The 10,964-nt window shown below is 42.2% G+C and overlaps 1 protein-coding gene across 1 annotated transcript; it reads left to right on the top strand.

The window, feature by feature from the left end:
* The first annotated feature begins 355 nt into the window (after positions 1–355).
* Positions 356–8,673, top strand: nr4a1 (nuclear receptor subfamily 4, group A, member 1). The gene is made up of 7 exons (XM_061833669.1): positions 356–543; positions 3,200–3,993; positions 5,014–5,143; positions 5,397–5,560; positions 6,605–6,807; positions 6,902–7,080; positions 7,165–8,673. Exons 2-7 carry the CDS (start codon positions 3,202–3,204, stop codon positions 7,425–7,427), a joined length of 1,731 nt encoding a protein of 576 aa, XP_061689653.1. The 5' UTR covers positions 356–543; positions 3,200–3,201; the 3' UTR covers positions 7,428–8,673.
* Positions 8,674–10,964: the final 2,291 nt, after the last annotated feature.

The following is a 10,964-nucleotide window of genomic DNA, read 5'->3' as shown; positions in this document are numbered from 1 at the left end:
CGGATATTTCGTACTGTGTACTCGTCCGTCATCAAAGCTTTAGTTGAAAAATCTTCTTTTCAAGTTGAGGTGATTTAGGTGACAGTGCGAATAGTAACGTTTCATCTCAAATGTGAAACGCAAATATTGCTTGTAGCCGCTATTGTGTGTCTTTTCCGTCCATTAATAGTCCCACGTGAGCAGCAAGTTTAGTGGTTTATCTTTAGAGGGCGAGCGGCGTTTGCATGGGCGTTTGCGTCAGTGGAATCCCGTGCATGCGTCACTCAAATGACGTCCGTGGAACTCGCGACGTGATTGGCCGAAGACCGGAAATCACCCCTCCTCCCCTTCCACCGTTTTAGCCACGGTCCCGCCTTGTGGTCTCCACAGCGTGATAAAACAAGACGCGCGTGGAGAGTCCCGCGTGGATCCGAACTGATGCGTATACGCGCGTGAGTGCGCGCGCGCGTGTGACAGTGGGCGTGTGCATCAGTGGGGCCGAGCTCACAGCTTTGGAATACAGCACATGAACAACATCAGAATCCGGATATTTACACGAATCAGGTCAGTGTTTGCTTCTTGGTCCATACTTGCTGTCAATGATAATGACAGGATAGAAAAGAAGAAGGGGAAAAAAGAGCCCACTTTGGTCCACATTCTGATTAAGTAAATGTGAGATCCGAGTTATTTGATTTTTTCCCCCCTAACATACTCATTAATTCCAGAGATTAATAAGATTGAGGTTTTGCATCATCGAGTTAAAAAAAAATAGTGTTTCTTGTATTTTGAAGTCTACTTTAACATAGTTGGCTTCAGTTTACAAGTGAGATGGACTTCAGGTTGTTGAAATCTTAAAAGATGATGGATTTGTCCCATGTACAGTAGTGCAATTTGTTTGTACAGTCCTATTTACTACACAGGCTTAACAAAGTTGCTTTTAGAGTGAGTAGGTGTAAACAGGAAAAGCCAACTGTTAACCTTCAAGCCACACTTTAAAGGTCTCACAGTGAGGACCAATTGAAACGTCACTTACCAACAATGTCTCGAATTAGTCCTCTAACAGACATCAGTGCGAGTACACCACAAACACGCGCGCATAAATGCACACAAACACACATGCATAATCAGGCTTTGCCACCCTTTCCATTTTACATGGCACTGGGCCCTTCCTGTAATACAATCTGCAACACTCCCTGCTTTAGTCCCTGTGAAAGAGGGTTGCCCTCCACTCAAGGAGTTCTTAAGAACATGAACAGTCGGTAACACAATATCTGACAGCATCTGACGGCTCTGCCGGGCCAAAGGGCTACACTTTCTATAGAGGGCTGAGATGCCTTGAAGGCAAGGGGAGGGAATAATGGGGGATAAGGCAGGGGAGGGGATCATAAAGGAAACAGAAGGCCGGTTAGAATTACTGGCTATAAGGAAAACAGTGGCGCCTCGGTGGACAAACAATTCCGGGTCTGGTTTCAAAACAAGTCTTTCCCATCGGAAATAATGGAAGCAAAAATAATACTTTTCGCGGTCGAGTGTCACATTTGTTAAACCGATATTAACAGTACACGAGTGTCTGAAATAACAATCATACAAGTGTAAAGACAAGATGACTTCAGTTAATATTACAACAAAAAAAGGATAAAAGGGAAGTTTGACATTAAAGAAAAAAACAAAAAGAGCGCTATAGTATCAGGACCATCTTAAATCAGGAGTGGCGTGAGGTGCAACTCTGCACAGTGGCCGTGTTTTCGTAATATGGCAAATGATGATGTATTTAAAAACGGATGGTCTGCGCCATTGTGAGAGTCACTATGGCTGACTTCCGTCAATGCCAATTGAATCGCCTCCTTTCATTCCCTTTAAATAGCATTGCAAAAAAAGACATCGCTGTGCAGAAGAACGAGCCATGCGGGACTGAAATGTGTGCATTGCCGCTCTGGCAACAGACAACTGATCAAAACAGTCGAAGCTGTGATAAATGCCAGTGCCCATGGGGCTCCGTGGTTGTCTGCTTGAGTCGCGATTGAATTCGCTAAAATCATTTTAAGACTAGCTGCATCAAAAGTTAGACATAGTCTCAGAAAAGGTAGCTTGAGACTGAAACTCTGCCATGAAATTGTCAAATAGAACCTTTAGAGTTACACTATCTGCGATTGGTTCAGTGCGTACTCCAGCCCGATGACAGTTGGGATAGGCTTGTGAGGATAAGCGGCTCAGAAAATGGATGGATAGATGGAATCATACTATCATTCCAATACATATAAGATGCTTTTTTTCTGTGATAACAAGATAAAGGATCAATGTAAAAATTGGTTTTTACAAAATGCAAACATGACAACAAAACAAATATGTAAAATGTGACTTTTTGTTTTAAAATTGGCAACACACCCTTCAGCTTTAATCACAAAGAGTAGTTGAAGGAGGTTTGCAAAAAAAAAAAAAAAATGACGACAACAACCACACGGGAAAAACTATCGGGCCCTGCATACTGTTGTGAATGTGTGACATTAGTTCATCTTCAATAACCTCCAGTGAATATTATTTTTCTTTTCTTCTCCTGCAGGCCCTTCTCTTTTTTAAATGTCCCAGAAAAAAAGCCACAAAAAGCAAATAAAAATCACAATTACTGCTTTTTTACCAACTCGTCCAAGCTCTTTCAGCAGAGGTCACCAACAAGGTGCTTGCAAGCATCAGGTTGACGCCAAGAACCGCATGAGTATCCAGCGGCCCGCTTCTAAAAAAATGAACAATGTTGTGGAAATGATCAGGTGAAAATGGAAACAGGTGTCGCATGTTGATATTTACCGTATCTCTTAAATCCTCGTTGATTAGGGTGAGAAATCATCAACCTGAGCAGCGTCTCTACATAGATGAGTATTATTTATGATTAATAATAACACATAATTCAAAGTCATTTGAGTGAAGTTTTTATTTCAGTAGTGTGTATCAAGCCGTTAGCTCCTTGCATTAATCAGTACCCAGGAAATAGCGCAGTGATCCCTGTCTCATAAGAATGCTGGCGCCTGGCGTATCAGTGTACCCGCTCTATGTAGGCACAGAACTGCGTTTGTGTGATTTAGTGCCTAACTACTCCGTTGTGGTAACTAAGACGATTGCGTGGAACATGTCAGAGTGGGTTTGCATATGTAGCACATTCAAAGCATGACTGATTGAACGTGAGATGTCTTGTATCAGTCTTTTGTTTTGTCCTTGTGTGCCACAGAAATGCCCTGTGTACAAACGCAGCATGTATCCCTGACCCACGACTCCCACTTCAGCACCAACTTCTTAAACTCCGACCTCGATGCCAAGCCGGTGATGGACATCGGTGGCCAGAAGGAGCAGCTGTCTACGTCCTTGTTACCCAGCATCAATACCTTAGTGGGAAGTGGCTACATCGGAGAGTTTGATGCCTTTTCCTGCAAGATTCCCGCCTCAGCTTCCACGTCTACGGTTTCGTTTGGCTACACCACAGTCGCTGAAAGTACAGACTGCCAGATGCAGAACCAAGCCTACAAGCTGGATGACCTGCAAGTGTATGGCTGTTGCCCAGGCTCATTTACACTCAGCTGCCTTGATGAGACACTGTCATCGTGCGGCTCCGACTACTACGGTAGTCCAGGGTACCCTGCCCCCTCCCCTCCAACGACAGGCTTTCAGACACTGTGTGCACCTGTATGGGAGTCCCCTTTCAGTCCCTACAATCCGGCCCCCGCGGCTGATAAGCAGTCCTCTTTCTTCCCCTTCAGTCCCACGCCGGAACAGCACTCACCCGTATTGCCCCACCAGGATGCTCACCTGTGTCAGGACGAGCCTTTCTTCATGTCCCCTCAGCAGCACGTGACTTCACTGCATTGCCCCATCATGTCCATGGAGCACGGCGCCAGGCTCGCAGAGGGGGCTCCCAAAATCCACAACCCAGGTCTGAGCGAGGGCCGCTGTGCCGTGTGCGGAGATAATGCTTCCTGTCAGCACTACGGCGTACGCACCTGTGAAGGCTGCAAAGGTTTCTTCAAAGTGAGTGGAAAAAAGTGTGGATTGCATTTGTCCTCCGATTGAGAAATACAAACTGGAATCTGCTGAAATGATTTTTTTTAAGCCCAACAGAGGATACTTGTTGAAAATCCTTTACCAGTACAACACAATCCAATTTTTTAAGTAATTGGTTGAGATTTGAGTTATCCAAAATTTTGAGATACTACTTCTCTATGGTGGCGGTGGACATAAATCACTTTACAACAAGTAACATTTCTTAAAAAAAAAAAAAAAAAAAACAACCCTTCACGCTATTTAATGCCACTCCTACTTGAGTCTGTTGTCATGTATCATTAAAAAAAACAATATCTTATGTATTTAAAACATCCTCAGACCTTTGCTTTAATAAACTATTTTTAGGTTATTGCCAAGAAACAATTCAGAATGCCATAGATGGGCAAACAGATGTCAACATTTTGGAGACATTATAACCCCTTAAGCAATTGATATTTGAACATAATTGTTGAGCAAAATATTTAGGAAATAATCCCAGTCATATATTCTTTAGCATTTGTGAGAAACAACTAATATTAAGAGAATACCGTTTACCAAGTCAGCTGTGAAAATGTTTTATATGTGCCTCTATGTCTGTGTTACACTAGCTCCAGGGGGCCAAGGTACTCACACCAGAAGGAACAGCACAATATCCAATTAGGCGAAGCAAAAAGTCTTGCAACTATTTATTAAAATATTAATTTACTGTTTTTTTGGACTCAAATTATCGCATGAATTTATGCTTTTAGAAAGTACAGTATTGTTGAGTTCTATTTGTATTGACAATTCCATACATTTTTAATGACGTCTTTGTTTGCTGACTGACTCGGGGAAATCAAAGAATTCATTCCCCCAGTACAGCGAGGATTGCGAAGCCCATTCTGAGCACACTCAGTTTACCAAATATGGTCCCTTGCCCAATAAACGACTACTACTGCTACTGTAATTTGAGCATGATAAACAATCTATGCATAGTGATATTGTTTTTTCTCCCATCCTGACCGACAGCGAACTGTGCAGAAAAATGCAAAGTATGTTTGCCTGGCCAACAAAGACTGTCCAGTGGACAAGAGGAGGAGGAACCGCTGCCAGTTTTGCCGTTTCCAGAAATGTCTTACAGTGGGAATGGTCAAAGAAGGTAACGTAACGTCGACCTCACTTTCAGTTTTCAGTGACTTCCACATGATGATGACCAAACCGTGGTTTGTAACGTCAATCTTGTGAAACCAAAGCTCGGAATGAAAGAAGACACATTAGTTGAGATTTACAATGCCAGCTGTAGAATGAAATGGATATAGTGTAGCAGCTGTTTTTTTTGATGTGCGTTCGCGCAGCCGTGTGAAGGACACGAGTGTGCACTTGAAATCTTCTCTCATCATTTCTGTCGCTAGTTGTCCGGACAGACAGCCTGAAGGGTCGCCGAGGGCGTCTACCGTCCAAACCAAAGACGGTGGCTGAGGCTTCCTCCACCACCCCCAATGTCAACATCATTTCCTCGCTAGTGCGAGCACATTTAGACTCCAACCCAACCATTGGCAAGCTTGACTACTCCAAGGTAAGAGTCCATTTTTTTTTTTTTTTTTACAGAATGTCTATGTTGTTTCTGGCTACTAGCTTGCATGCAACCTCTTGTCTGCACCTTTCTTTTTTTTCTTTTCACTGATGGTTGTTGTTCCAGGGAAGTCCGTGTTCAATTCTGGGCTCAGGTTACACCGCGATTTACCAAACATTTGAAATGCCTAAAATTCCACTATAAATTGTAGGGACGTGTACTTAACGAAATGTCCATGCTGGAAAAAGGAGATTAATGATGAAGTAACTCAATTGTTCCTCTACCCCCGTCTCTTTGTTAAGTTGAATATGTTCTGCACTTTTCCTGGACTGAGTCAAGCAGTGATAATTCAACAATTGACAGAATACTTAACAATAAAAAAATTGATGATACAAAAATCAAATATTTTGCTGAGGTCAGAAACTCTCCCGTCAAAACAAGAATCATCTTGATGTCATGCAGATGGCAGCAAATAACGTGAAAAATCCCATTTTACATGCTCTCATGAATACTCAAACTACTCCACCAATTGCCACATAACTTTATGAAGAAGTGACACATCTGTACTACATTCTAGAATAGAATTAATAGTATTCAGTCTGTTAGGTTTGTCTTCTACTAACGTTCAAATGGACAATCCAACATGATTCTGACGTTTCAATGTGCCAGCCTCGACTAAATTAAGTGTACCAAAGTGGTATACGGATTACTTTTTTCACAAAACATATCTGCAAACACGGTGTCTTGAATTTTGACCCCCTCTCTGACATAACAGCGGGTTTGTGGTCAAGATTGTGAGGGGTGTAAGGTATTTGTGTTTTTTTTTCTGCTGGATACAAGGAGCTGCTCACTAATTCACAATTGTAATTCGACGGGGTGGGGATAAAGTGCTAAAAATACTATCGACCAAATGGGTGCTCGGTTTTCTTCTTCCCACGCTGAGCAAGTAGTAGTCACCTTCACCTAGTTGCAAAACATTAAACACAATATAAAATACAATATGCAGATGAATGAATTTAGTGTTACCTTCCTCCTCATGCTCCTTAGTACCAGGAGACAGTGGACAACGTATCAGAGAAGGAGGATGCCGATGACATCCAGCAGTTCTATGATCTCCTGACCGGATCATTGGAGGTGATAAAATCCTGGGCTGAAACCATCCCAGGTTTTACTGACTTCTGCAAAGAGGACCAGCAGCTACTTCTTGAGTCTGCCTTTGTTGAGCTGTTCATCCTACGCCTAGCATACAGGTTGGTTGCCTTTAAGAACTAATAGTATGTGTACTATTATCGTACTTTTCTGTCTTAGTATATAATTTCATTCAAATGGCCGACATCATCGCAGGTCAAATCCAGAGAAGCACAAACTGATCTTCTGTAACGGCGTCGTCCTGCACCGACTGCAGTGTGTTCGCAGTTTTGGGGACTGGATCGACTCCATCATGGATTTTTCCCAGAGCCTTCATCGAATGAGCCTAGACGTCTCCCTGTTTGCGTGCCTCTCAGCACTTGTCATCATCACTGGTTTGACCGTTTGTATCCTTCACACAGTGCATTCGTTACACGCCAGCACAACGATCCTCACCGTGTGACACCTTTTGCTCTTAGATCGCCACGGCCTCAAGGAACCCAAACGTGTCGAAGACTTCCAGAGCAATCTCATCTCTTCCTTAAGGGAACACGTGAGTGGAAACAGATCGGAAACAGGTCGAACCCAACCCAACTATCTTTCGCGGCTTCTGGGTAAGCTCCCCGAGCTGAGGACTCTTTGCACACAGGGCCTGCAGCGCATCTTCTACCTAAAACTGGAGAACCTCGTCCCTCCTCCACCTATCGTGGATAAAATCTTTATGGATATCTTACCATTCTGAATCCAAATGAACACAAAAGGAGAAAGACTGCACCTTATATGATATTTTTTTCCCTTGGTTTTGCTGGTGCTAAACAGCACTTTACTTGTCAACTAGTAATGGGTTCCCCTTAACAGCAGCTCTCTTTAAACATGCATGCGGAGTCTTTAAAGATTTCCCCCCCATCTCCCCCATCGAACCCCTCGAGATGTAACATAACACCAAGCACTCCGAAGATGATTTCTGATGAGATGTCTTCATGTTACATGATGTACAATATTTGCTTGGGTACTACAAAGATGGCTGGACTGATATTAGTGGTCATATATTTGGAGAGTGCATTTGTTGAAAGGAATTTATTGCTGTGCTAAATGTGTAAATGTTACCATGCTATGCAACTAAAAACTTTTTTGGCAATGCAGTGTTCACTGATGGTAGCTAAATGTGAATACACACATCTCTTTAGTAGTTTATTGTCTATTTTTCCCAATGACTACAGAAACATGGGTTGCGTGTTGTAAAATATAAAATGGATCTTGTGCTCCAGTGTTTCATAAGGGAAACACAACAATAGTTGCGGAAAGGCTGAAGTTTACACCTGTTTTTGATAAAACACCATAATGTAGTTTGTTTATGGTCTTTATGGCCTTAAACGAAAGAAAATGTTCTGCAATTATTCTCGTGTTGCCATTTACAACACTTTTTAAAAGGTGATGAACACACAAACACATTTGTCGATAATGAATAAGTTATTGATAAAAAAGTGCCTTTGCAAAAACTCACGCGACAATGTCAATGTCATTCCAATCATAAACCATACAATGACAAATTTGAACTCAGCCATCACTGAAAAAGCTTTTGACATAAGTGCCTGAAGCATATGAATCAATATACTGTACCTGTAGTACTACAGAGAGTATATGATGCGTGAATATTGCACAGTGTGTCAAGGAATGAAATGTCTGCAAATGAATCAATTGTCCAAAAGCGTAATTGAAGCCATTTTATAATTTCAATGTGAGAATCATGCATATGACTGACTTGTTGTTCCTAAAACGAATGCTGACTTGTGTTACTGTGTCTGATAATGTCTTTCACATTCTTCTGTTATGTGTTTCCTTCATTTAATTGACACTTAACGTGAAACATGGAAATATCCTGAAAAGTGTCTAAAGCTAAAATCAACAATGTCCAACCCAATGAGATACAACAGGCTTCATCCTCCCACCACGGAGAAGGGGGCTTTTCATGATGCACAACTGTTCACACAGGGAATGTATTTGATAATAAATTCTTAAAATGTGATACCAAGTGCTTTCATTGTTCGAGGTTTAAATGTAAAAGGAATACCCGTGGTATCTACACTACATCTACCGTATCTCTTAAGATACATTCCCCTCGGGACAATCCCTTTTCCAGTTGTGATTACAGTATATTCATGGTACCGGTATGTTTGTATGTTTGCAATTTTCCTGTATGGGAAAAAATATATATACATATCAATATCTATAAGGCAGGACGGTGACTCAGCGGGTAAACCGTTAGCCTCACAGTTCTGAGGTCCCGGATTCAATTCCGGACACACCTGTGTGGATTTTGCATGTTCTCCCCGTGCCTGCGCGGGTTTTCTCCGGGCACTCCGGTTTCCTCCCACATTCCAAAAACAGGCAACATTAATTGGACACTCTAAATTGCCCCTAGGTGTGATAGTGAGTGCGGCTGTTTGTCTCTATGTGTCCTGTGATTGGCTGGCAACCAGTTAAGGATGTTCCCTGCCTCCTGCCCATTAACAGCTGGGATAGGCTCCAGCACTCGCCACGACCCTCGTGAGATTAAGCGGTGAAGAAAATGGATGGATGGATATATATATAAACAGAGAGTGAGGGAGGGTGAGACAGATGGAGAGAGAGAGAGAGAGAGAGAGAGAGAGAGAGAGAGAGAGAGAAAGAGAGAGATGAGGCGTGCCTGTCACATGGTTAAGTTGTTACATTGCAAATATCTTCTCCGCCAGAGGTTGCAACTAAAATTCTACTAAAAATGATAATAGCAGTTTTCTTCCTTTACATTGTCAGCTGTTATGTCTTGTTTGAGACGAGAATTGGACATTCTGAGCTGAGATGAGTGTTAATCAACCTTTTTGCAAATGTCATCTTTTTTATATTTTAGAAAGGGAGTCTTTCACGGGCGGCATGGTAGCGCAGCTGTAAAGCATTTGCCTCACAGTTCTGACGACCGGGGTCCTGGCTGTGTGGAGTTTGCATGTTGTCCCCGTGCCTGCGTGGGTTTTCTCCCACTTCCCCAAAACATGCATTAACTGGAGACTAAATTACCCCTAATTGTAGAACCTGGAGAAAAGCCACGCGAGCTCCACACAGGATGGCCTGAGTTGAGATTCAAACCTCTCAAGAAACATTAAAACCAGTTGTCCTCTATGTATAGTTGTTGAACTTCAGTCCACTAAATATTGTCAAGCTGACCAGGCTTGTGGCTTCCTCTCGACTAGAGGAAGAAGACACTGTTCCGCTGTCATCCACGCGACACTTGATCCCACTGTACACCGAGATATGGTCGTCTGGGCTTTGGTGCTGGCAGACTCAGTGGAAAAAAGGGCAGAAACCTGGAGGAGGGACTATGAAAGCTAGCTTGCACTGTTCGTGTTTCTTCACTTCTTCTTCAGCCTTGACATACACACCAAAACACATTCTCGTATGTGATCATGTGGTGACCATTCATGACAGAGGTTTTGTATTTATTAAATTTCTTTTTAATCGAACAGTATGGTCACTGCAGATCGTACACAAAAAAAACTTTGGTCAACACTGACATGACGATTTAGTGGAAAAGTTTGTCCATTCATCGAGAATGAATAATGAGGTCAGTGGTATTTTCTGTTGAAGTCCAACCCAAAGGTGTTTGACAGGCTGATGTCTAGTTTTTTTCTGGACTTAATTTTGTTCATGTTGTATGTATCATGTCTGCATGCAACAGGAACTCTCATGCCCCCCCCCCCCCCTTTTTTTTATTTCAAAAGTGGAATGGTGTCATCTGGATTTGCTGTCGGCCTCTCAACTTTAAAACTCTGCCCTGACATACAAGACTTAGTATTCGGACACAGACTGTAGCAGATGGAATTGTGTTCGCACAGAATGTATATCTATACGCATGTACTGTATGTATTTGTGACATGCTTGACATAATGACTTGTTGCGCTTTGCGTGAGCATCTTCACTTATAGCAAAATGCTGTACCGTACAACCCAAAATAATCATTTCTTTTTTGTACAAGTGAGGAAGGACAGCTTGTCCACTTGTTGTTTACATTATGCATTTATCAGGCATGTTACTTTAACACATTATCTATATATACAAAACAGTATCTCACACCGTAGCAGGAATTTTTATTAAAATACTGACAAAATGATGAATCATAATTAATGCATCTGAAGCTCACATTAGCTGACCACAATACGGTATTAATGATACTTTACCCAGTTTGATTCTTCATATTTCAAGCTATTACAGCAATGCATTTTACCCCATGGGGAAAGTCACTACTTAA

The sequence above is a fragment of the Syngnathoides biaculeatus genome, chromosome 10, assembly GCF_019802595.1.
Source record: "Syngnathoides biaculeatus isolate LvHL_M chromosome 10, ASM1980259v1, whole genome shotgun sequence".
NCBI classification, from domain to species: Eukaryota; Metazoa; Chordata; class Actinopteri; order Syngnathiformes; family Syngnathidae; genus Syngnathoides; species Syngnathoides biaculeatus.
This window is presented reverse-complemented; position numbering and strand designations above follow the sequence as displayed.